This window comes from Microcebus murinus, chromosome 12 (genome assembly GCF_040939455.1).
Source record: "Microcebus murinus isolate Inina chromosome 12, M.murinus_Inina_mat1.0, whole genome shotgun sequence".
Lineage (NCBI taxonomy): Eukaryota > Metazoa > Chordata > Mammalia > Primates > Cheirogaleidae > Microcebus > Microcebus murinus.
The window spans coordinates 90594222-90621332 of NC_134115.1; the positions used below are offsets into that span (position 1 = coordinate 90594222).

General features: G+C 50.1%; 1 protein-coding gene across 1 annotated transcript in view; it reads right to left on the reverse strand.

Annotated features, from left to right (window-relative positions):
- The window catches only part of AK8 (adenylate kinase 8), a 132515-nt gene that overhangs the window by 37779 nt on the left and 67625 nt on the right, over window positions 1-27111 (reverse strand). Inside the window, exon 11 of the mRNA XM_012744104.3 lies at window positions 17633-17774. Coding sequence (XP_012599558.1) covers window positions 17633-17774 — 142 coding nt within the window. The remainder of the gene's footprint in view (window positions 1-17632; window positions 17775-27111) is intronic.

Below are 27111 nucleotides of genomic sequence, written 5' to 3' on the forward strand. Positions count from 1 at the left end.
CGCCCAGCACCTAAACCGGCGACTCCCAGACTTTTCTCCCCGAACCCCAGACTCAGAACGTGCTGCCTGCTTGATATGCTGCCTTGATGTTTTTACGGGCTGCATTGTGTCACCCCCAAAATTCACGTTGAAGCCCCAACCCCCAGAACCTCAGAATGTGACTGTCTTTGGAGACAGGGCCTTTAAAGGGGCGATTAAACTAACCTGATGCGCTAAGGTGGGCGCTGATCCAGTCTGCCCCGCGCCCGATGAGGGAGGCATGGGTCCCGCGCACAGAGGGACGCCTGGGCAGGCGGCAGGGGTGGGGTGGGGTGGGGAGGCGGCCGTCTGCAAGCCAGGGAGGGCCTCAGAGGAAACCCCGTCTGCTGACGCCTTCGTCTTGGGCTTCCAGCCCCCTGAACTGTGAAAAATAAAATCCTATTGCTTAAGTCACCCAGTCTGTGGCATTTTGTCATGGCAGCCCAGGCCAAGCAACAGATTTCTAACAGGCATCTCAACCTCACCGCGGCCAAAACCGAGCCCGTGGTCCCCTGCCGCAGCCCCGCTCCTGCGGCGGCCCCCCTGGTCGCAGAGGCCTGGCTAGTCCCTCCTGCCCCGCTGACACTCTCCGGCCACCCGCCGCTCTTCTGCAGCGCCCGGCCCGCGAGGGTTCTGACAGCGCAGTGGCCTTGGAAACGTCAGAGCGTGACTTCCTCTCGCCACCTGCACGGCCACCCCCCTGGTCGCCTAGATGATTGACATCGAGCCCCCCTCAGCAGCTGCCGCCTGGCTCCGGGGCCTCAGGCCCCCGATCCCTCTGACTCGCCGCCTCCCAGTCTCTCCTGCTCTAGCGCCAACAGCCTCCTCGGGGTTCCTTAAACTCGGCCGGGCAGGTCCCCACCTCAGGGGCTTTTCGCTTGTGGTCCCCAGGCCTGGCCACTCCTCCCAGACTCCTGGGGCTCGCGCACTCCCTCTAAGCCCCTGCGCACGGGACATCCGAAAGGCCTTCCCTTTCTGATGACATTGTGCAGACCACCGTCTCCACAGCGTCCCCTCCCGTCCTCTCCCTTCCAACTGCCCGTCTGCCCTGCTCCCCCCCCCGCCCCATCTGACAGGTCTCCGTAGCACCGGCATGCTATGCACCTGTTGGTCACCTACGGCCTTTCTCCCTCCAGCTAGAACAAGAGGCACACGATGGCAGAAGGTTTTGTTCCCTTTTGAGTCCCAAGAACTCAAGCAGTGCCTGCATGTGATAGATACTCCACAGGTATTTGTCGCATATCTCAATAAAGTCATCGCCATCTTACCTAGGAGGAAACCGGGGTTCAGAAACGATAAATAACCTGCCCGGCATCACACAGCTAGGATTTCAACCTGGCTGCCCGACCTCAGAGCCTCTTTCTTAATCACTGTCCTAGGACGCTGTTCCCTGTCACGAGAACAGCACGAAAAGGCTTGCGGAGGCGCAGAGCAAGGAGAGGCATCAGGGAAGGCTTCTTGGAGGAGGTGGCATTTGCGCTAAGCCTTGTAGAAAAGATAAAAGGTTTGGATGAAAGTCCCTGGTGTTTTGAAACAGCCTGAGTAAAAACTCTGCTTTTAGGAAACAGGAAGTAGGCAGGCGTGCTAAGGTGTGGCGGTGAGAAGGGAGTGGTGGATGGAAAAAAGAGGAAGCTTGGGCCCTCCCTCCTTCTTTGACTTCAGGACACTGGCTTCTCCTGCTCCCCCCACCACGGTAAGAGTGAGCTTCTGACCTGGCAGGTCTTTTTCTTATTTTGATGCATGCAGCCTCTTCCTAGGATCTGGAATCCATGCTCCTGAGACAGAGGCCCATGAGAGAAAAGAGGGCATAACGCCAGGGCCCCCGGACAGACGCTCTGCCCCACGGCGGGCGTGGGCTGGCGTGGCCGTGGCCTGCCCACGCTGCGGGCGGTGGGCTGGCATCTGCAGGAATCTCAAAGCCAATGAGGAGGCAATGCCCGGAGTTTTACAATCTCATAGAAAGTAAAGCTGCACTTCTATTTGTGGAAGACTTTTCTTAAAAGTTTTCTTATATATTAAATAATTTCTGTGATATTTAGGAAGAAGAGCTTCGGGCTTTTAGACATCTGCCACCCGGATCTGGCAGAGGCCCAAGCTTTTAAAGCACAATGCCGGGTTCAGCAGTTCAGCACTTTAGTTATGTCTCTAAGGAAGATGGAAAATTGAAGTACGTTCTGATGTCTCCCAAAGTCTCCTACGGGTAAAGAAAAACAAATATGATTTCTCCAAGTCATCTCAGCATCTCTGTCCTCCTGCCTTTCTCTGGGAAATGAATTTAAGCGAACGGTCGAGCATCGCGCCTGCCAAAAATGGGGGCGCCTCCATCAGAGCTCGACTCAAATGCCAACTACCCCGGGCGCTGTTCTGTTAAAGGTCACCTGTCATTCTCCACCCGCGGCCTGGAGATTGCTTTGGAGCTCGACTGCCGCGGCGGGGCAGGCGTGTTTATCTTCTCCGATGTCTCATTCAGCGCCAGCGCAGGCTGAACTGTTGCGGGTTGAACACAGCCCACGGGGTCCCTAATAAGAGCCTGGAATCCGCAGGGGAGAGGAAATTGAGACGTGCCAAGAGTAGTGAACCTCAAAGCGGGGAAAGGGACAATCAGGCCGGGTGGGAAGGGGAGGTTTTCCGGCCACGGAGGTTCTCAGACACCACAACAGGAAACGGGGAAGTCGTCGCTTTTTCTCCGAGGGACGCGTTGACCCAGAGTGACACGCTCAGAGCAGAGAGTGGCAAACAGACCCTGGAAACCTCTCCCAGGCCTGGTGGAGACGGCAGGAAAGCCAAACCTGCGATGGAGGCAGGGCTGGCGCCTCTCGGAAAGCTCTCGGGAAAACACTTTTAAATGGTAAATAAGCAAACTGAGTTTCAACACACTGCGTGAGATTGACAGTGTCTGTTCTAAACTAACAAAATGACCCACCAAGAACACACCATGCAGATCCCTTGTTATGCGGCATGGGCCCCTCCCTTCCTCAAGGTCACACTCCCCGCCAGGACAGGCCACCTCTCCACGGCCCCTGGCAAGTTCCCCCCACCGGCCGGAGGCGCCTTGGGGACCGCATAGCCCAGCCCGTTGTCGCGTGGGCTCTTTCCCTCTCTGCAAATCCACTGTATGTTTCACTCCAAAAGATCCTGGAGACTGCAGGCAAGGAGTTCAAAGGTAATGTACATTCTCCACGTCACTGCTGCAAAAGTAATTGCTCGCTCGCTCTCAATGACAGACAACACACCTAGTAACAGACTGTCATAAACTTAGCTTTAACCCAGGAAAGACGCAGCGCTGACCTCCCACATCGGCTCAGAGTCGTCCCCACCAGACTCCTTCTTACGCAAACACTGGAAATAAGGAGTAAAATGTCAACAGTCCCTAGGTGGGAAAATAATGGGAGAACTTTCCTTTTTCCACCCCAGCTCTTATTGACTGAGAGATTAAAATGCTACAACTCCAGGGGCTGTGGGCTGATGGCCTGTCACCGCCATTACTAGCCACATCCTTGGGCTGCAGGCCCAGGGGCTGCAGGCCCAGGGGCTGCAGGCCCAGGGGCTGCTGAGCTTCAGGCTGGGTAGGCCAGCTGCCGCCTCCCCCGGCCCAGCCGTGCTCTGCAGGCCCCGGCGAAATTCTGCAGGAGGCAGCACTTGCTTCTGCCACAACGCTCTGAGAGCCGCGGGGCTCAGGGCGTGCTGCTGAGCGCAAGTGGCGTGAGAAGTGCAGCGGTGACACGCTGGTGGCACAGGAAGGTTGCCCGTCGAGGGGGCGGAAGACCTGAAAGCGTGGACCCCAACAGCCCCAGGACGCACGTGACAGCAGCGCTTCGAGAGATGAAGGGCTGCAGGGACGGATGGCCTTTGGGTTGAGCCTTAATCTCTCCAGGGAACCTGCGCAAGTGGGCCCCGACCTCAGAAAGGAGAAGAACGTGGACTGAGGACAGGCCAGTCCCTTCTCGTCTGTCCCCACGCAGGGCAGGGGAGGCTCCTTCACGCGGGCTGCCGTGGCCCAGGTTTTGAGTCACGGCTAAAATCTCCTGTTTCCCTTTCCCGGGCAGTTTTCTAAGGCCCCACCCCACCACTTCTCTTATTATCTGGCTCCTGTGTGCCACCTGGGGACAGGTTCTAGACAGCTCCAGACAGCCACTGTGCCTGGGGCCTCTGAAGCCATCTAACTCGGCCAACCCACAGGGAGGCGGCCGAAGCTAGCGAGCCGCAGGCCGCCTGCCATCCGCGAGCTGCCTTCCCCGGCCCGGCTGCTGTCGTCCTGTCCCCGGGCACGGCCCCTGCGTGGCCTGGCAGCCTTCTCCCATTTGGAGCTGTGAGAAAGACTGCTGCCTTTCCCCTGTCTGAGTGTCACGGTGCTGTGCTTCCTGTCAGAAGATCTTTAAATCTCACAGGTGATGAAAAATACACGTTTTTGAAAGACTGGTTTCAAAGCTCCGTTCCAGCCTGCGAGGCCGTTCTGCCTCGGAACGTCCCAGCGTGCCGCGCTCCACGGGACCTTGGTCTGTGTGCGGGACCACCCTCCTGCCGCGCACTGCCAGGCGCCTCTCCAACCCCTGCCCGACCGGCGCACAGGGCGGCCGGGCCACGACACCTGCAGCTGGCGCTGGGCTGAGGACTGGTCTGACCTTACGCTTCGGAAGCTCCGGGCCCCACGGAAAGGCGGGAGTTGCAGTGCCTTAGTGACAAAGGCAGTTATACAGGCGGAGCCTACTCGAGCCGGGCTGTGCCAACAGCCCTGAGCATCACCTCTACAATCCTCTCACCGGACGTCCCCAGCGCTGCCGTCCCTGGTTCTGATTTGAGGAAACTGAGGCATAGAGGAGCTAACGGCCTGCCCAAGTAGAAGAGAGCCGAGAGGGTCGGCACTGAGGCCACACCCTTGTTCCCCAGCCCCGCCGCTGCCCCGTCCTGCGCCGCAGAACGCGCCTGGCTCCCCCAGCAAGCCCAGGTTCTGACTTTCCATCTGTTGCTAACATTATTATCTTGGTTGTATGGGGCCTTTTCCAGTACACGGATCCCACCCACACACATTTCCTCAGCTCGTGCGTCCACTCGGCCAGCGCACGGAGAGGTGAGAAGGGCGGGGCCATCGCCCCACTCGATGGTTAAGGAAACTGAGGCTCGCATAGGTTAGCTGGCGCCCCCTGGACCACTTGGCCAGTAGAGCAGCAAAGCAGGACTGTCAAACAGGCGGTGAAGGGGCAGGCAACTCTGCAGCGGGAAGCACGGGCTGTAAGAGACAGCAGCCGGATGTTTGAAGAAAGAGGAGCCCCCGCAAGAGGCACCCTCCGCCCCAGACGCTGCGGAAGCAATGGCCACTTCCTCCAAAGCCGTCCAAGCTGAGGCTAAAGCCTTCAGTCCCAAGGTGGACAACTGTCTAGCAGGGCAAGGGACATGGCAGGCCCTTGCTGCAGGCCCTTGCTTGCATCAGAGGGACGTGGGGATCCCGCGGTGGCCACCGCACCGCTACTGTTGGGACGGGGCTCGTGGCTCACCCATCTTTAAGGAAGGTCTTTCTTCCAAAAATGAAAGGCACCCGTGGAGCACACAGTCAATGATATGTATTCCAGCCCATGTCTGGCAAACTCTCCGATGACAGCGGCAAGGCAGGGTCACGCGGGTTCTATTAGCTCAATTAATGAGGAGTAAGATAAGGCTAACACCCTGCTCGTCCGCGGCTCAGGCGCAGAGCTGCAGTAATGGAGTTATTAACCTCCGTCGGCCGCCGAATTTTGCTGCTGATTCCAACTCCATTTCCTGGTTCAGGCCTCCATTAATGGGCTGTTTATTATCCCTAATCCACGCCAGGATCAGCTGCAGAACTATGAGAGCTTCCTGGAAGGAGCGGGTGATAATGAGAGAGAGAGAGAGGGAGAGGGAGAGGGAGGAAGGGGCAAGAAACCCTCTTTATTTTGCATTTTCATTTTCTTCTTTGTACTACTGCTCTCCTCTTAAGAAACTATAGCGTCCTTCTCAATTTTGACCAGATTAGAAACAGCAAAGTCATTATCCAAGGGTTTCATTGTTTTGTCCCCCAAAAGAAATTGTCATATGAAATGAAAAAGTAAGAAGCTTTTAAACCAAAGTAGAGGGCTCTAACATTTAAACTATATGCCAACTCAGTTTTTAATTCCACAATGTACCATAATATTCCATTGTTTAAAATTTAACATAATTGAAACCAAGAAGTCAAACCAGCATTTAGTGGAATGATTTTATCACTGTCGTTAAATGCCCTGATTAGAGCTTCTCAGTCTGCCTGGCTCAACAGGGTCCTGAACCTGAGGGTGATTTGTCTTTGACTATTTCAGGGCCATTCTGCCCCACAGGATGCCAGGAGAACGGGTCACCTTCCCAATTCCAACCCAGCCAGAGCCTTTGAAATGTCTTCCAGAGGTTAGAAGAGCAAGCAGATTGCTAACAGAAAAAATATTTTTAAATAGCAATAAGTTATTTATATCAACCCATAATGAGTAGATATAGCAAATACTCTTTGATGGTCATCCCTTCAATATGTGCCATTCTAGCCTTTTTTCATAGAGCAGGAATTCAAAACCACATGGGTAACCATCATAATCAATGTTTTTGTATACTTCTTAACTTGCAGACAAACCTGTAGCATGCCTACGCTGGGGTCATGAGTGTGTAAGTTGTTATGTGAGAACAGGAGAGAAGACAAACCCATGTCTCTGTGACAGTCTGCCCCAACAGGAGGCGCTGTGGGGACAGACACACCACACACACACACACACACACACACACACACACACACACACACACACACACGGAGCCAGTGCCCGTCAGCCTACGGTATGTGTCTGGCGCCTTCCAGTTATAAATCACACGCACACGTATTCCATTTCCTCCCCAGAGCAGTCGTACTGTGAGGTTAAAAGAGGAGAGATTATTGCCCCATTTGACAGATAAAGAAACTGAGATTAAGCGTGTCTTTGGCAAACTAGCTAGCCAGCACCGGGATAAAAGCTCTTGCATAAAGGATACAACGTCAATGGTTTAGAGCAAAGAGCTAGGCTCGGGGCTGGACTCCCCCTTGGTCTTGTCCAGCTGTGTGGCCTAGGGCAAGGGACACGCTCTCAGCTTCTCAAAAGCCGGGTGCCTTTTCCCTGAGCAAACCTACTTCATGTGGCTGCTGAAAGGATTAAATGAGATGTAAAGCAGTAGCCAGAATGGAACATTCTGGGCCAGCCTCAATGGACCTGCAGGACTACTGAGCGGAGATGTCCCATTCGGAGCCACCAGGGTTTGTCTGCAGGGCCTGGCCCCGGGAGATCAGAAGAGAAAGCAAGCTTCCGGACCTGCCCGGCCGCAGGCTGCGCGGTGCGCAGTGTTCGCCAGCCTCTCTCCCCTCCGCGCCTGCCACACACAGGAAATGCCTGTGTGTCAAACGTCCGCTTAGCCAAAGCCAACAACAACAAACCCAGCACCCAGGGAGAGCCAACGCAATGAGAAGAGACCCAACACTGTTTTCCCAGGGATGACTGAACCCCTCGGGGCTCCCCTGGATGTGGGCCACACGCGACCGTCTTATTAAAACAATGATTAACACATAAAAATGCAAAAAGTTGCACAAAAAGGGTCTGGGACACAAATAAGCTAATCAAAGATATCATTCTTGGGTGATTTTTTTGATAGTCTTAAAATTTAGTCCAATGGAATAGACAAAGAGAAATACTAAAGAAAATACTAATAAAACGCCCGCCACCATCTTGCTGAATTTCATTGCCACTGAGGCATCTAAGTCCCTCCTTTTACATCTTTTTCCAGGGATTTCCAAAAGATCAGGACCAAGACCTTGGAGGAGGGTTAAGGTCGCAGCTTGCCCCACCCCTCCCTCCCTGCAGCTCCAAGGGAAAGGACGATGCAAAAAAAATAGTTCTGCCTGATACACTACAAACTTCCCAACATCAATCAGAATCCTATACTCCCTCTCTGTAGTCAGCATTAATTTTAAAAGAAAATACTGTGCTACAAACTTGCAGCATGAAATGAATTATTTTACAGTCAGGCAGAGGGCAGAGTTGTGGATGTAGCCTTGGATAGTTCTTTGTTTCTTTCTTCTTCCTTTTTTTTTTTTTTTTTTTTACTATTATTATGTTTTAACAAACTTTATAGCCCATTTTATTTGTTCTCAAATAACTTTTTCTCCTTCTTTTCGACACATCAATTACTTGGTTTGTTTCCCTCACCGTATGATGTTGGAATCAAGAGATTGATACTGCTCAGTGGAATATAATTTAGTATTATGTGCCATGGGTTTATGAGGTAGAAGTCAGACAAAACATTGCATTTGAACACTATCCATTTATTAGTTCTAAGAAGAGATTTATATTTGACAAGGAGACAATAACTTTGTTTTCTGATAAGCCAAAGAGGTCTATTTTTGTGTCTAATACACAGAATAGCTTACCCTTCCCCAATAACTCTATTTACTAGTGTGAATATATTTTAATAAAATTGATATATATGTAAATTTATTTTAATCTAATTTCATCGAACCCTCCTAAAAAAGAGCCTTTGTAGATTGTTTTCATACCTGAATTATAGATTTCTGTGTCGTATTCCCAGATTGATTTCTGGGATATAATTCTGTCAAGATTTCCTCCTGGTGTCAAAAACAGCAACACCACAGCTAGAGTGTTTTATAATTGGCATCACAACCAAACCAGAATTATGGTCCTGATAGTCATCCCAGTGGTAGGCGGATTCATTTTAGAATATTTCTTTCTCTCTTTCTTAGTCTGCATCTGGACTTGAAGGTTTACGGCTAAAATTACTTTCTGAGTTAATCATAAAAATGTTTAATTGAGAGCTAAGGTGGTGGAAATGGAAGAGACAGAGACGAGAAAGGAGGAGGAAAAACACACCTTCAATGAATACCGGGAGGTTGATTAAACAGCAAGGGATTAAATCTACATTGTAAATAAACACATTTTTTCCCCTCCCTGTCCTCCACCCTAGGGTCAAATAAATTAAATTGGCATTATTTACTAAGTCTTTAGAAAGTGATTTTTACTCCATGGAGAATGCAGAGGTGTTTACTTGCAACCTTGCTCTAAATCAAATTGGTTCTTGAATATTCTTCCCTGTACTCTTTCGAACAAACATGCTGCCCTCCCCCACGCTGGTGCACAGGCTCAATAAACAAAACAGTCGTTTTCCCTCCAGGCTCCAGAAAGCCAGCACTAGATTCCCTCCCCACCCCGCCGTGTTAATGACACCCGACCCTGCCTTCTTTGCAGTGACTGTGGTGCATGTCCCCCAGTGCCTTTCATCCCCGGGTAGGGGACGCGCACACGCAGCCGAGCAGCTCGCGCTGGGGTCTGGTGCACCCTTACGACAGGAGAGAACAGAGCGCGGACGTTTAGCCACCGGGAGGTACTCAGTCCCCAGAACTTCACAGGCAGCTCCGGCAGTACAAGAGGATGCTCAGGTTAAGGCTGGGGCATCCCTGCTGCCCTGGACCTGAACAGAGGCTTCAGTCTTCCCAAGGGGGCTCTCCAGCCCGGGCTCCACGGAGACAAGCAGAACAGGGCTCGGGAGAGTCAACCGGGGGAGGCAGAATAGCGCCACCCCCATGACGCTCCCCTCTAACGCCCAGACTCTGTGAGTAGGTTGCTTTACATGGCAAAAGGGACTTCACAGATGAGATTAATTTAAGGACCAAGATACGATTAGATTCTCCCAGGTTATCTGGGGGGTGTGGGTCAAATCTACATGTGGGGCCTTAAAATCTGAGAGCTTTTCCCAGCTCTGGCCAGAGGGAGAGATGTGTACAGAAAGAGGGTCAGAGGGTGGCAGCACTGCTGGCTTTGAAGGTGGAGGGAGGGGCCACAAGCCAAGGAATGGGGGTGCCTCTAGAAGCTGGAAAAGACAAAGAAATGGTCCCTCCCCGGGAACCTCCCAAGGGAATGCAGCCCTGACAGCACCTTGACTTTAGCACTATAGAATTATGAGACAACACATTTGTGTCACTTTAAACCACCAAGTTTGTAGTCATTTATAATGCCAGCTATAGGAAACTAATAGACCAACTCACAGTATTCTTAGACAAATAACAGTCTAAGTCAAACAATGATTTATAAAACATATCTATCTTGGGACCCATGTACCAATAAAAGGAAAGGAAAAGGTCATAAAAGTTAAAAAAAAAAAAAAAAAGGAGGATAGATAATGAATAACCTTTACTCCAGGAAACATAAGTACTTTTCTTTCTTTCTTTTTGTAGAGACAGGGTTACACTCTGACGCCCTGGCTACAGTGCAGTGGCACAATCATAGTTCACTGTGCCTCAAACCCTTGGGCTCAAGTGATCTTTCTGCCTCAGCTTCCCGAGTATCTAGAACTACAAGTGTGAGCCACCGTGTGCCCAGCCCATAAGAACATTTTCGATAAAACCTTATCAGTATACTCAAAATTATTTAGAGAGAATAGGCTCCATGATATAGAAAAATAAAGAAAAGATGACAAGATTTTTAAAAATGAGATGCAAAGAAAGCTGACAAAGTTAAAGCAAAATACCTAAGAGAAAAGTAAAAGCATTATAGAAACGAAAAACAAATGAGAAGCAGCAAGAAATAAACACAACAGAAAATAATCAGCTATCCTGAAGGATGGATTTGAGAAAATAGTACAGAAAAGAAAAGAAAGAGATAAAAGCTACTAGGAAAAAAAAACAAAAACAAACCACAATGATGAAAAACAGTTGGTACGTATCTAGCATGCACATAATTGGTCTTCCTGAAGAAGAAAACAAAGCAAATGAACAAGGAAAATATTAATATGTTTACTAGAAAAAATTCTCCTGAAATACCATAAGTAGAAAGAATTCATAATGTCCAGAGAAAAGTAAAAAAGAGAACTGAGTCTGAGACTGGGCCTGGTGAATGTAAATGAACTTAAAAGGTAAGGGAGGGAGGGAAAGAGAGAAAGAAAGAGCAAGATCCTAAAAAGAAGCACATTCTCTGTGATGGAAAAAAATTCTCGCTGGTCTCAAATGTGACTGCAACTCCAGAAGATGTCAGAGACTGGATGCTGAGGGCAGGGGCAGGGTGGGGGAAGAAATACTATCAAAGAATTTTTTTGCCAGATGTTGTTTACAAATAAGAATAACGGAGACATTCTCCCAAGTATGTAAGAATTTAGAAAGTTTAGTATTTATATACCCTTGCTGAAGATGACTCAAAGGTATAATCCATTCAAATGACAGATAAATCAAAATTAATAAATGAGGAGGTTGAATTACATAAACAGCTGGTGTTGAATTCCTAATCTAGTTTTAGAGAAAATTGAAAACTTCATAAGTATAGTAATTATAGCCTAAACCAGAATATAATTATTATATTTCTAGAAAGAAAAGCTTAATCAATACCAATTAAAAAGAATAATCTGTGTATAATAGACTGGCACAAAAAAATTTCAGGAAGTATCTGTCCTTGCCTCCCCCAAAATGGAGAGCAGATGGGGAGGAGGACGAGGAGGGAGGGCGTGTCAGATCATGTTTCCTTTCAACTTTTATCCGAAGGAGTCAAGATATTCTGCTGCATCTCAAAATTGACAAATTGAGAAACATAGGTTTAATCAAATCATGCGAAGAGACTAGTAAAACTAGGAACAGATTAGATCATTTTCTAATGATCTAAGGGGGGAGAAGAGAAGTTAACAATAACAAAACTCAAAGAAAACACATACCAGAAAAAAAGAAAAGACAGCAAACAGAAGACACCATGTGAGCCCTAAATCAGCAGCAGGAAAGCTGAGAATCAATCCAGTCTTCACCAGAAAATGCTCAGAGGCTCCCGCTGGGGTGCCACTGTGGAACTGGTGGCGAAAACAAGAAGGACTGGTTGAAATTTGTCTGAGAAGAGAGTAAGCCCTAGAGCCCTTCCTCACTCCATCCAGCTGTGTGGGTATCTCTCCGCCACTTCAGTGCAAGTTAAAAACTTACTCTCTAGAGAGGATAAAGTACCAGCTCTTTGGACTGAAAAATGCTAAGTACAGATGACAGTCCGAGTCTATACCCAAAATACGGGAATTGGGTAAAAAGGTCCATACTACATGCAGCATGTGAGGCCTCCTCCCCCTACCCCACTTCCCACTGTCCTGCTTCTCCTCTGGTCCCCCCAGACCCTGGCAGCAAGGCCTGTGCCCTCCAGCAGGAGATTGGACAAGTCCTCTCTGGGGAGTCTAAGGGGGAGGTTCTGCACAAATGGCCTGATTATGTCACCCCCCCTCAGTGAAGGCTAAGTCTACGGGCTCTAGCATGCACCAAGAGCTCCCAAATAGCTTTTTAGTGTCCCACTTTTAGACATGAGCAAGCAACCAAGGGTAATCCAACATCTAGGGGGAAAAAGACTCTATCAAGAAAGACTGAGACTAAGACAAACAAAAATTCAACAGAAACAGACTATGGCGGAGGGAAAACCCTCCCCCCACCATTCTACAAAATCGAACATGTCATTAACACTTTCAAGAGAGAAACAAATCCATAAAACAAAATAAAAAAACTGCAAAAGAAATATCAGAAAACAAAAAAAGAGCTCTTGAATATTATAAAAATAAACAAATATTATAGCAAAAATTGGAAATTCAATTAAAAGGTTGGAAGAGAAGGTTGAGGAAATCTCCCAGAAAGAAGAGCAAAAAACAAACAAATAAAAAAAACCCAAACAAAAATTGACCCCCCCACACACACAACAAGCAAAAAACCCCCAAAGTATAAGAGAAAAAAAATTTTTTTTTATATATTTAGAAGGCCAGTCCTGGAGATCCAATACTGAAATAACAAAGTTACAAAGAGAAGGGGGAAAAAAAGAGAAAGAAATAATTAACAAAATAATTCAAGAGAATTTCCCAGAACTGAAGGATACAAGTTTCCAGATTAATTTCTGATACAATAGAGTAAATTTGACCCATACCAAGGATGTAAGTGAAATTTCGCTGTGAAATTTCAGAACCCTGGAGACAAAGGGAAGAGCCTACAAACTTCTAGAGGGAAAAAAAAGTCAAATATGAAGGGTCAAAAATCAGATTAGTATTGGACTTCTTTATAGCAACACTGGAGATTCAAAATTCTGAGGGAAAAGGATTTCCAGCCAAGAATTTCTCACCCGATCAAATCATCCAACAAGTACAAAGATAGAATAAAGACACCTTTAGATATGCAAGGTCTCAAAACATTTACCTCCCATGCCACCTTTCCCAGGAAGCTACTGATGGATGTGCTCAACCACAACAAGGTAGTAAACCAAGAAAGGAAGCCATGTAACACAGAAATGAAATATTTCACATGGGAATGGCGTGAGGAGAATCTTCAGTGTGGCAGTGAGTGGGAGTCCCAGGATGACATCTGCGTGCCAGTCATAGAAGGTGACCTCTTCAATTCGGAGCAGGTGTGTTGCAGGTGCAACAGCCTACTGCTGCTGTTGAACTAGCCTTTTAACCTGGGAAGCAACAGGAGGTTATGCTATGTCAAACCAAGCAACTATGTAAGAAAGAAGATAGATGTGTGATTCGGAAAACAGGGACTGCAACTCAGAAGAAAGGCAAAGGGAATTCTTCTGATTATAGTAAAGAAAAGTCCTAGAATATGAGCCACTTAATAAGCTTAAAGAAAAAACAGTCCAAACAGGAGAGGAATGAGTGTGACCAAGAAAAAAAAACAAAAACTGGAACTGATAGATTATATAATATGATGGCCTTTGTGGAAAATTATTCTGAGAGGCTATTATAAGGTGTGGAAATGATTAATAAATAGGTACAAAAAAAAAACTCGGTAAGTGAAAAAGAAGGGTGATTATTAACTTCAGGAAAAACAGAAGGTAAGAAAGGAAAGGCAAAGCGAACAAAGATCTAACTCTGAGCTGAGTTTCCTGGAAGAACCAGACAGCTGTCTGCCTGTGGCTCTCATTGGTCAGGACTTAGTGCTGTGGTTCCACGTAACTGTGAAGAAGACTGGAAAATGGGATCTCTTCTTTTGAGATACCATTGTGCTCCTCCAAGAGCTGCTGTTTTGTTGTTACCGATGAGGAAAAGTAGAATGAATATGGAAATAGACAAGTAGCTGTTGGCCACCGATGGCCACATTCATCATAAATGCATTTCACAATGGACACATAGCTAACATAAACCTTTATGCACTAAGTAACATAGCACCAAAATGAATAAAGCAAAAACTGTAGGAAATACAATAAAAATTAATAGAAATATAATGTTAATAGGAGATTAACAAATCTCTTAGTCCTTGAAAGGCTGATAGGTCACCCCCATCAACAAATAACAGCAACAACAAAAAAAAAGATGCAAGGATATAGAGGATCTAAATAATAAAATTATTTAATAAGTTTGGCTTAATATATACATTGAACTCTATAAATTAAAATTTAAAATACATACTATTTTCAAAAACCTGTTGAATTATTATCCACAGAATAATTTTCAAAAATTTAGAGGCTGTACTTAAATAAATCCTCCATACTCTTTACTAAAATGAAAAACTAACAATGAAAGTTGAAATAATAACAAAAATGCCAACTTCCTAGAAAAATTTTTAAACTCTCCTAAAACACTCTCAAGTGTAAGAAAAAATTAAATCATACTTTCAGAATACCTTTTAAAAAAAAAGAAAGAAAAGAAAACCCTATGAGACATGGCTAAAGTCATAAAAGAGGATAATTCAAGGCCTTTACCATTTCTGAACCAATCAAGAAATACAGAAAATAAGTGAATTATGCATTTTGCCTATACTTTGAGAGAAAGAACAAAATAAGCCCAACATAAAGAGAAGTCATTAATCAAGAGAAACAAAATTTCATGACTATACAATACAAGAAAAAATGTAGAATTGATAAATAAATCCAAGCTTCCTCTGGTAAAAAAAAAAAAAAATTAAAAAGTCAGGCTACTAAACTAATCCTCAAAAAGGATGAAAATACAAATACATAAAACAAGCAATAATAAAGAGGAAATAACTACAGATACAGAAGAAATGGGAAAAAGCCACAAGATATTCAAATTATGTTAATACCTTTACAGACACAGAGGAAAGGGGTGATTTTCTAGGGTAAGACCAAGCATGAGACAAGAGAGAAATTCAAATTGACCAAACACCATGAACAAAATCAATTTGTTAACAAGCTACCTTTGCCTGAAAGAGCCAGCTCCAAGAAACAGTTCGAAACTCTCCCAAATATGGAGAGACAATGAAAATCCATGAAATTACCTTATCACTGATACTAAAGCCTGACAAAGCACACAAAAAAAGGAAAAAAATTCTAATCCATATTACATATGGATATTAACACAAAAAACCTAAATAAAAATGTAATCAATGTAGCCCAGCAGTACCTCAGTCTCCCATAGCTGCCATAACATGTGAACACGAACTCAGCTGCTGAAAAACACTCATATTGATCATCTCCTAGCTTCTGTAGGTCAGAAACCTGCTATCGCTCTAACCGGGCTAAGATCGAGGTGTTAGCCAGGGCTCTGGTTCTTGCCTGGGCTTCACTGGTTGTGAGTAGAATTCGCTTCCTGCTCGCCGTCTCCACAGCTCCCCATGCCCAATCTTTGAGCCAGCATTGGCGTGTCGCTCTGAACCTCTCCGACTTCCTCTTCTTCCCTCGCTCAGAAGAAAGCTCTGCTTTTAGGGCTCATTGATTATTTTGGGCCCACCTGGGTAGTCCAGGATGGCCTCTCCGCTACGGCCAGGTGGATTAATTACATATGCAAAGTCCCTTTTGCTGCATAACGTAACATTCAGAGGTGCCACACCAGAGGGCAAAGACCATAACAGAAAAATTCTCTCTGCCACAAGCAGCACTGAAAATACAGTGTACCGTGCCTAAGCCAGTATCATTCTAGGAATGAAAGGCTGACTTACTGTTGGGAAACCTACTCACATAATTCATTACCTCAATACATCAAAAGAGAAAAAAATATTAAATTGTCTCAAAAGATGCTGAAAAAGTCTTTATAAAGTTCAACATCAACCCCAGACAATTTAAATCCATGAAGCTATACTTCTTTATAGAAATTGTATATACCTCAAACCAAAAGCCAGTAGTGCTTTAACGGTAGCATTACCAGGACAGCCCTTTTGGTCAAGAAAATATCGCCCTGTCAATAATGACCCTGATCTGCAAGTACTGCCTGACAAGAGTAAAAAGAAAAGTATAAACATTGAAAGGGAAGAGGCAAAAAGATGAATATTTGTAGATGACATAATCGTCCACCTGAAAAACCCAAGAAAATCAACTAAAGAACTATCAGGAATTGTGAGAGTTCTGGAAGGAGGCTGGAGTATAGAAGGAATAAGCCAAAATCAATGTCTTTCCTATACTCCTGAAAATCCATTGAGAAAATATGGGATGAAAACATCTTATATTATCAACAAGAAGAATGACAGATAACACGATACCTAGAAACACGCCCAAGAAGCGTGAGCCTGAAGAAAGTGCTGATGGTTTCACTCAGGGGCAGAGACAAGATATTGGCATGTCAAACTACAATAGATTAGTTTATAAACCTAAAGCAATTCCATTTAAAATTTCAACGTCATCTTCCCTTGTGCATGATACAATTGTTATGGCATTCCTTTGGAGTAACAGACATGCAAAGTAGACCGTAAAGGAGAGCAGCGAGAGGACCTTGTCCCGCACTGGCTACCGAAGGACAGAGTGTGAAAAACCGCAGCAGTTTCAGCCGCGCGGCACTAGCGCAGACGTACATAAATCCTGGGAGACTGGACATGCACGTGGACAGTGGCCAGATCATAGATAAAAATAGAACTTGAACCCACAACCTGCAGCAACCTGCCCAGGAAGCCAAACCGCAGTCTCTGGCGCAGCCAGCCGCCGCGGCCAGGACTGGCCAGTAACTGACAGCTCCCCTCGTCTTTGCCCATTTCCGGGTGGGACCAGCCAGACAGCCAACGTGCGCCCTTCACCAGCCGCGTGGGATGCTCTGCTCCTGCGTGGCCCTCCCCGCTCCCCCAGGCCCACAGCTCCGATCGGGGTGCGGCTGCCATGGACAGCTGCCCCACTCTGCCTGCCTCTGAAGTCTGCCACGGCACCAAGCCATGGCGGCCGCCCCCTTGCTACTGCCACGTCTGACGAGGCAGCCTTTGCTTGTTTTCACTCGGGTAGTCTCTGTTGCTTTCCACAATACATGCCGTTGTGGTGAACTCTCAAGTTCAAAATAGTAGAGGGAGGACAGACCACTCAACAACATTGACCAGTGTTTGGGAAAATATGGTTAGCCATTTGGGGAAAAAAGGAACTCGCACTGCATGTCCACATCAAAACAAATATCAGCTACACCAACGATTTAAATGTAAAAAATGAAACAGTGAAAACAGTGAAGAAAACATCAGCTGATTTGTGTAACAACCCCACAGGGCAGGCAGGGCTGTTTGGTATTTACCACTGTTTACACCTGAGGAAGCTCAGGCCCAGCCAGGGGAGTGAGAGGCAGGATTTGAACCCAAGGCCGACTCCTAGTCTGCAGGGCAAATGGGGTGTGGGGGCGTGGCAATGCTGTGACCAAGAGAAGTTCCACTTCGGGAACTCGTGGAAGCTGTCAAATAGACCGGGCAGCTCACCTGTTGGGTTCGTAGCCCAGGGTGTCCAGCATGTGCGCCTGGTCCTGGTCTCGCGGGAAGCCGTGCATCACCCACCCCTTCTGAATGCTGTCCTGGTGGTCCAGGCGCTGCGTCAGTACCTTCACGACGAGGCTGTCGGGAACTGCAGAGAAAGGAGGCGTGTGAACACGAGGCCGTCGCCGCTCCGTGGCCCGTGGGCTCCTGACCTCGCCTGACCGCAGATTGAGCTGGTGAGGAAGCAGGTTTAGGTGGAGCCACGTGGAGCCACCTGGACAAGGCTGTGGCTGCCTACTTCCCAGGTCCCTCCACAGTCCCTGCAATAGGAAGAACATGGCTGCCTGAGGTGAGAAATGCACTGGGTGGCCTTGACCTTGACCTTTCCCTGACCTCGATAAGATACCATCCCCATCTGTAGCCATGGTAGTTCCCAACCCTTCAGTGACATTCAGGCAGTTTTTAGCCCTGTCTTAGTCTGTTGGGGCTGCTGCAACAAAATCCCATAAACTGGGTGGCTTGGAAACAATGGGAATTTATTCCTCCCGGTTCTGGCGGCTGGAAGCCTAAGGCCAAGGCAGACTCGGTGTCTGGTAAGGGCCCACTTTCTGGTTCAGAGACAGTGCCTTCTCGCTGCATCCTCACATGGGGGAAGGGTTCGGGGTCTCTCTCTTAAGGGCACTGACCCCATCCATGAGGGCTCCCCCCTCAGGGCCTAGCCACTTCCAAAGGCCCCATCTAACGCCATTACGCGGGGGGTTAGGTTTAGACATACACATTGTGGGGGGACACAAACAGCACCCCTGCAGGGATCCAGTTTCTGTAGCAAACGCTCTTCAGGGAAGCACGTCAGCCCCAGGTAAGTTTTAGTTTCCTCAAACAGGGTCGCGCTGGTGGCCTGACGCTGCTGATTTGTGATCCACGAGCAACCCCAGCTTGGCCCCTTCCCCCAGTGCTACCCTCCTTGATGTTCAGAACCGAACCCCTCTCAAGGATCACAGCTCTAGTTATGACTGGAGACGGAAATGCAGTTCTACGGAGAGTGAGACAGGGAAGCCCCTTGTTTACTCTGCGGCAATTGACATTTCCCTGAAATTCATATCTCTCTTCCCAGACTCATTAAATGTCCTATGTTGCTAATGTACTGCGTTCTAGCAATTTGCACTGCATTTCCTGCACTTTGCACTCATTTTTCCAGAAATACTTGGTAAATATTACCACTGTTTGCTATGACTGTGGCCCGTGTGGAGCTGCTTCCTACAGGTACAGTGGCAGCGAACTTGACAGTTTCTCTGGAGGCTGCACGGTTCCCCTCCTGCCAGCCACCTGTGGGTCTGGCGAGGGGCCCTAATGCACACGTTTGAAACCTTTCAAAAGGACCCAGCTGGCAGCCAAGTGAATGTGGGAGTGAGAGATGCAGAAAAATCACCACTAGCCACTCTCCTCCATGGCTGCGACTTGCTGGGCTACTGCCCTGTCGCCAAAGAACCATAAACCTCATTCTAAGTAATTTGCATTTCCCTAAATTTGTTCTTTCTCATATCCTTCTTCAACCTTTCCCCCCCAGTTCCTAGGGAAGAGCAGAAAAGGGAATTTGCTTTAACAAGAACATCTGGCTATGCAGCATGAGTGGGAAGTTGACATACCTAATCCCATCCTTCCCTTGCTTAGAACCTGCGGTGGCTCCCCAGTGCTCCAGGGATAGAGCGGTCTGCTCTCCATGCCAGCAGGGCCTGGCCGGGTCTGGGTCCCGCCTTCTTCCGGGATGGCTGTCCCCGGCCTTCACCTCTCCTCGCACATTCCATCCTCTCCATCTTTCCCCCACACCTTTCCCACGGCCACAGAGGAGTGTTCCCTCCCCAGAGGAGCCTCCAAGGACAGTCCCCAGCCCGGGTGGCACCTGTCCTTCTTGCCCTTCTTCACTTGCCACCCTGTCGTCACAGGGAAGTTCTCTCTGGGTGATTCTTTGTCTAGTATCTGCCTCTCCCAAGACGGTGGGTCCCTTGAAAGGACCGCATCGCGCTCACTGCGTGCCTGGCACACAGATGTGGAGCACGCGGACGGGACACTTCCCTTTCCAAGCGCTTTCTTGACCAGACTTTGGGGCAGCCAGGTGGTGGGGAGGAAAGCTCCCCAATCCTGTCTCATCTTAGCCCTGCCCTTCGGTGCTGACTCACCCCCAGGCAGTCTCCCAACCTCTCTGAGTCTCAGCTTCCTAACTGCCCAAAGAGGACAACAGGATCCACCGTGATGGGGGGACACCACGCGTGACATTCAAAGATGGTGGCTGTCATTTTTTAATCCAGGAGCTGTGTGTCAGGAAACGGTGCTTCACGAATATTGTCGTGTCTCCCCGTGGTCAGGGCGTCTGAGCACAGACTGCCGGCGCCCGGGATGAGGGATGACTGACTGCAAACCAGCCCTGCAAGCCAGGGGCTGCCAGAGAGACTTGGGGACCTCTGCCTGGAGACATCTGCTTACATTTCAGGGGCTATAAACCTAGAGACCCCCTCCTCTACAGCCCAAAAGGGATGTTCCCACTCCAGGGTACAGCTGGGGGCGGGCTGGCACCACCGCCCTCCATGAGCTCCAGTGTCACCATGCCAGGCTGCTTTTCTGCACTGCAGCCCTTGTGCACCCGGGTGCAGCTGGCTCCTTCCGCCTCGCCCTGGGAGGAGCCGGGCATGGGAGCTGGGCGCGGGAGCCGGCTCCAAGAGCACGTGTGACCAAGTAATCAGTCTGTCTCTGATCCGGAAACCTTGTGTTTTGCGTACGGAGAAATGGAGAATAAAAACAGTGTGTGGGAGAGATCTGCCGTGGAGCTTGCCAGCCTAAGCCTACCTAGATGTTTACAGACACCGTCACCTACAAAGGAAGCTAGTGCAGAAATAAGCCTTCCCAGGGATGGGGACAGTCACTGGCCATCCGGGCCGTCCCAGGCACTGTGCTGGACACGCGTACGGCAAGCGAGACGACAAGGGCTCCGCGCTCCTGACGTGTGCGTTCTATGGGAGTCAGCCAGTGCACAGGTAAATAACCATTTCGGACAGGCATAGACACCATGAAGAAAACTGACCAAATGACGGGCTGCTGCTGCAGTTGCACTGGGTCTAGGCTGACCTGGAGGGAGGTCACGTTTGGCTGAGATCCGAATGGTGGACCTAGCTGACACCCCGGGCCCATCAGGGCTCAGCTGCTCGGGGGCGAGGACTGCATCGGGCCAGATATGTTCTGACTGTCGCCCCCTATAATCGGCTCTTGCTTGGAAGCCACGCCATGCCCCGGGGAGGTCTGACCTGCTGACCACAGCTCTCTCCAGGGGCCTGGAAGGTCACCCCCCTTGACTGCGCTCATTTCAAAGTCGGGAAAGTGCGGCCCAAAGAGGCTGTGGGGTAGGTGACCTGTCCAAGGTCATCCGGCCGGTGGGTGTCGAGCTGGCACAGGGCTGTAAGCCCTGGCCCGGAATGCCCCCGACTGCTCTGTACCTCCTTGCCCGGTGGCCTCAGCTTGGCCACTTACGAACCAGTGCAGGACAGTTTCTCACCCCGGGAGAAACCTGACTTGAGAGAAGAATGGAAGGTCAAATAGAAACACAAAGAGATTGTTTCATTTTGTTTTTGCCTGTTAGCGAACGAGTTCCAGGGGGAATTTACCAATTTGCATCAACATTAAAACGTGCGAGCCTTTGACCCGGCAGGGCTGTTTCTAAGAACCGACGCCATGAGGATGGCGGCGAGGAGGGAAACGTGCGCGCAGAGATGCCGCCTCAGCTTTGCTTACGACAGTGGCCGCTGGGAACCACCTAGAGTGCCCGCCAGCAGCGGACAGGCTGGATCTGGCCTGGTGCATCTGCGCGACAAGACGTCGTGCGACTGCTTAAAAACACCCGAGTGTGTGTTAAGTCGGAAAGACGCCTGTGACGGGTCTAGACGGAGGAAGTCCTGACAGGGCGAGGAAAAAGCAGGTAAATAACAGCCAAGGAGAGTGGACTGGGACGCACGTGCCTGAACAAGAGAGAAAGGAAGAGTTTCCTCTAAAAAAAAAACAACAAGCCATCTTTTTAACGGAAGACTTTAAACACACATAAAAGGTCGAGAATAGAATAACGAACCTGCCGGTTTTTAGAGGAAACTATCTAATGCCTGAGAGAGGTCGCAGTGGCCCCGTGAGAAACCGCTCCAAAGGACAAAGGATGCAATCTCCCCAGAAGGCCATGGGTGGCTCCCCACTTGCGGGGACCTGGGGTGTGGTGGCCTCCGTCCTCCTAGCGCCACCAGTTCCAGAAGCTCTGCCCGGAAGCCTGGCATCGCGGGCATCTGCCCACATCTGCCCATCTTGGGTAATCCTTCGAAAGCTCGGACCCCAGCACAAGTCCCTTAAACCTCAGTGTGGAATAGTGACCCTGTGTCGGCACAGAGCCTCGGCGGGGCCGCGTGGCTAAGAGGCCGCGGTGGTCCTCTCCCAGCACCGGTTTCCCATGCACGTGGGGGGCTCCTCCCTGTCGCCCCATCTGGGTCAGGACGAACCAGACTGAGGCCACCGCCCCTCCCACTCAGTGTCTCTCCCCAGGGGCAGCCGTGCAGGGCCCGGGTTGAAGGGTGAACCCCGAAGCCCCTCGGCAGGGTCCCCCACGCCCACCCGCGTCTCCCGCGCCGGCCCCTTCGCAGCTGTTCCGTTTTCTTCCCGTGGGCCGTCGACTCACTTCTCCAGCCCCGCACGGCCCGACCAGCCAGTTCAGCAAAAACGCAGTTTCTGCGGAACAGCTCTTGCCTGCCGCGTTCTGCCACAGGTTTCGAGTCCCTTGATAATGCTGTCCATTTGCCCTTTCTCCTCCTCGCAGACAGAGACTTTCAGTGTGGTCTAAAGTCTTTCGCCATTAAGTCAGACGCCTCGGGCTTGATTTCCGGGCTTGACAGTTAACATCTCACCCTTCATGCAAGCTAGCGCCAAGGGCTACCTCTCTGGAATGTCCTGTCAGCCCTAAATTTAGCAAAGTGCAAGATATGAGTATCCCATTATTTCGTGGTTTCGGATTTTTGTGTGTGTGTGCGTGTGTCTGCGCTCAAGATCTTCCATAAAAGATGGCAGTCCTCGAGTTGACCTCAGGTTGTTAAAATCCCCATCCACTTATTCCCTGCCAGGCTGGCTGTGCCTGGCACAGGGCGGTGGGGAGCCATGGATCCTCCCGGGGCCCTCACCCCCAGCCCCTCGCCACCGGCCTGTCTTGGAGGGAGGGGCCCTGTCTGAAGGCCCAGGCCCCGCACCAAGCTCCCTCCTGCACATCATTCCCAGGCTCCGGACAGGAGTGCCGCCACCCATGAGGTGGCGCTGGACCGCACCGGCTCTTCTCCGGCCACTGGCCTGACTTCTGTCACCCCAGTCATGGCCCGCAATGACAGCTGTGGGGCGTGGGTTAGGGGAGGGCCAGAGAGGGCTGGAGCCCTCCCCGCTGCGCCACGCTGCCGCCTGCTGTCTGCACACGGAGCCTGGCCGGCAGGGACTGCAGTTTTCTGTCCGGCAGTTAGTGTCCCCGGGGCTCAGTGGGGGGACACAAGGGAACTAAGGGTGCTGGCGTTGACACAAAAAGGTAGGACAAAAATGAAGAAAAGGAAATAGCTCCCTCACCCCGTGCTTAAAGGTAAAAAAGACCCAAGGTTGATTGATCGACACACAATAAGTGGGTTAACCTTGTTGGTGCCCTGGGGCATGTCGGCAAGAGCTGAGGACCTTATCACACACCCTGCACACGCCCTGCACACGCCATCCCTACATGCACGCTCACGAGCCCACCTACACACGCTATAACTACAAGACACAGTGCGCGTACTCATGCACTTGCCTACAGACACCCTCCGCACACCTCCACACCCACACTGCACACCCTCGGACCCCCACGCACACACGCCCACATGCACATGCACGCTATATACACCCTGTCTACACAGCAAACGCCACACACATCTACACATCCATGCCCTCCGCACTACACACACCTGCACACCCCACACACATACACCCTCCCCACTACACACACCTGCACACCCCACATGCCTAGCCCTCCCCACTACACACACCTGCACACCCACACCCTCCCCACTACACACACCTGCACACCCACACCCTCCCCACTACACACACCTGCACACCCACACCCTCCCCACTACACACACCTGCACACCCCACACACCTACACCCTCCCCACTACACACGCCTGCACACCTACACCCTCCCCACTACACACACCTGCACACCCCACACACCTACACCCTCCCCACTACACACGCTTGCACACCCCACACACCTACACCCTCCCCACTACACACGCCTGCACACCTACACCCTCCCCACTATACACACCTACACACACACACCCTCCCCACTATACACACCTACACACCCACACCCTCTCCACTACACACACCTGCACACCCACACCCTCCCCACTATACACACCTGCACACCCCACACACCTACAGCCTCCCCACTACAAACACCCACACACCTACACCCTCCCCACTACACACACCCACACACCCACACCCTCTCCACTACACACACCTGCACACCCACACCCTCCCCACTATACACACCTGCACACCCCACACACCTACAGCCTCCCCACTACACACACCCACACACCTACACCCTCCCCACTACACACACCTGCACACCCCACACACCTACAGCCTCCCCACTACACACACCTGCACACCCACACCCTCCCCACTACACACACCTGCACACCCCACACACCTACAGCCTCCCCACTACACACACCCACACACCTACACCCTCCCCACTACACACACCTGCACACCCCACACACCTACACCCTCCCCACTACACACACCTGCACACCCCACACACCTACACCCTCCCCACTACACACACCCGCACACCTATATACCCACACACCTACACCCTCCCCACTACACACACCCCACACACCTATCTACCCACACACATACACCCCCCAACTTCTTCCCTTCTTGGAGCCTTCCCGGAACTCAGGGTGAAGGGGAGCGTCAGGGCGGCTCCTCTCTCCCCTCCCAGCTCGCAGCAGAGCACCCGGCCGGGCCAGGTCCCACCCACTGCTGACGGCCCGTGGGAACCAGGTGGCTGGGAGACTCTTAGACAAGAACAAGGCTGTGCAGGAGAAAAAGGGGTGGCTTTGACTTTGTTTTAAATTTCCATTTCACACATCCTGGTGCTGGACGAAGCAGGGCTCACACCTCCCCAGGAATTCTGGGAGCTCTGCCCAGGCCCGCGACCTACTGTCCCTGTGGTTCAACGAAAACTAAACTCCCACCATTTCCAGGGGATCATCACTGCCGGATGGCACTAATTCCCGGCAGCTGGGGCCCAGACGCCCTCCGTGCAGCTGTGACCGGAAACCCGAAGTGGTGAAGCGCGGGACCTGCCAGGTGCTGCCCTTCCTGCGGCCGTTTGTTTGTGGCTTACTGCCACCTGCTGGCCGATCCTGGGTGCTGCACCCAAGCGACAGCTAATAATAATACACGGAACATTTCCAAAGCCGGCAGGGAGAGCCAGCACAAACCGAGCCTGCCGGATGGGCTGCACGCTGCAATTCTTCGGGGTGGGTGAGGCCCACTGGGTCCAGATTGCTCTTTGGTAAACTTAAGTCAAAGCTCTTGTCTCGCTGGGCCTTGGTTCCCCATGTACAAGATAGAATGGATGTCTTCTACAATCTCTTTAGGTTCTTGACCACAGCATTTACAATGGCTCGGCAGACAATGGTGCCAGAACACTATTTTTTAATATTGGATTTTTTTTTCAAGTCCAGAGAGTGTTTAATACATTAGCCCTGGGGGCGCAACCATGCCACCCCTCCCTCACAGGAGAGCCACCGCTCTCTCTGCCTTCTCCGCAATCCACCCGGCAACAGGCAGGGACAAGAGCAAGCCACCCCCGAGGCATCGACAGGTCCATGGCCGAGAGGCAGAGCTGCCTAACAGTGGACTTTTCAATTGGTCCCTTTCTAATGAAGTTTTAGATTAGAAAAAGACCAAAAGTAGACATGCTTCTATAAATAACGGGTGCTTCCCTTAGCAAATTAATAAAACTTACTCAATAGAAATGCTCGGCTAGCCACACTGAGCATAAGTTGATAATTATTCTTATCTTAAGAATTTACCATTTTTACCTTTTTTCAATGGAGTATGAAAGTATCTGGGAAAACGAGAAGGGGTCAGGGAGGCTGAGCGTGAGCTGGGTTGTTTCAAAGTGCGATGTATTCACTCCGTGTACACTGCAGATCAAAGAGTTTAAGGAACATGATTTTCCTTCTGTTTTAATGAATTCAAGGCTCAAAATCAGTTTTTTCTCCCATTTCTCAAGGGCAGCGAGGATGCTGTTGCCCACGCACTCTGTAAGAAGTAAGTCTTGCACTCTGCTGGGGAGGCATGAAGCGAAGCCATGAGCCCAGTTTTCTGGGACAAAAAAAGACACAATGGTCTATTTAACATGTATGAATGCTATAGAGCACACCATGAGCCTGGCGCTGTTCTAAGCACGTATTTGTTCTAATACAAATATTAATTCATGTATTTTTCACTCTATGAAAGAAGTGGTGACAGTATCCCACTTTACAGATTAGAAAATTAAGGCACAGAAAGAGGAAGTGACTAGCCCAAGGCCACACGGCTCACGGCTAATGGAGCTGGGATTTAAACCCAGACCATGCGGCTCTGGGGCTGCTCGCTCGGCCTCCGTGCTGCCCACCTGCCTTTGGAAGGAGCACTGTGAGGAGGAGCACAGGAGGCCTGAATTCCGCCCTCCACTCTGCATTCGCTTGCAGCCTGCCCTTGGGTGAGTCACTTCACCTCCCAACCAGGCTTTCCTCCTCTCTAAAAAGACAGGATTGGACTCTAAGGTCACTGGGGTATCAGCAAGCCCCGAGGTGGCACCTCTGAAGTCACCCTGTGGCTCCAGCTCCTGAGGATTTATGAGGCTGTTCTGCCTCATGGGCACATGATGTAGCCAATCCTGAACAAAACTGAAACGCTCAGATCAAGCCTTCTGAAGTGTGGCAGGTGAAACATGGCCACACCGTCTGTGCTACTCTTCCCACGGCGTGTGGGCACATATCCAATCCCCTTCCCCTTGACTCTGGGCGGGCCTGATCGGCTAGCTCCATGCATAGCATCAGGCAGAAGTGCATTCTGGGATTTCTGAGGTCCTAAGCCTACCCCAGCCTCCCACCCCAACCACTGCTGGCCTTGGACTGTTTCCCTGGAATGTTTATTCCAGGGGAAGCCAGCCCTCACATAAGACCGACTGACCTGAGGCTGCCATGCTGTGAGGAAGCCCAAGCTAGCCACACGGATAGGCCCCGAGGAGAGAGAAAGAGATGCGCCAGGCATGGGAGTGAAGACTCCATCCTGGACACACCAGCCCTAGCAGATGCACCATGGACACGAATCAAGGAACCGAGTTGACGCCAGAACCAGGACCCAGACGTAGGT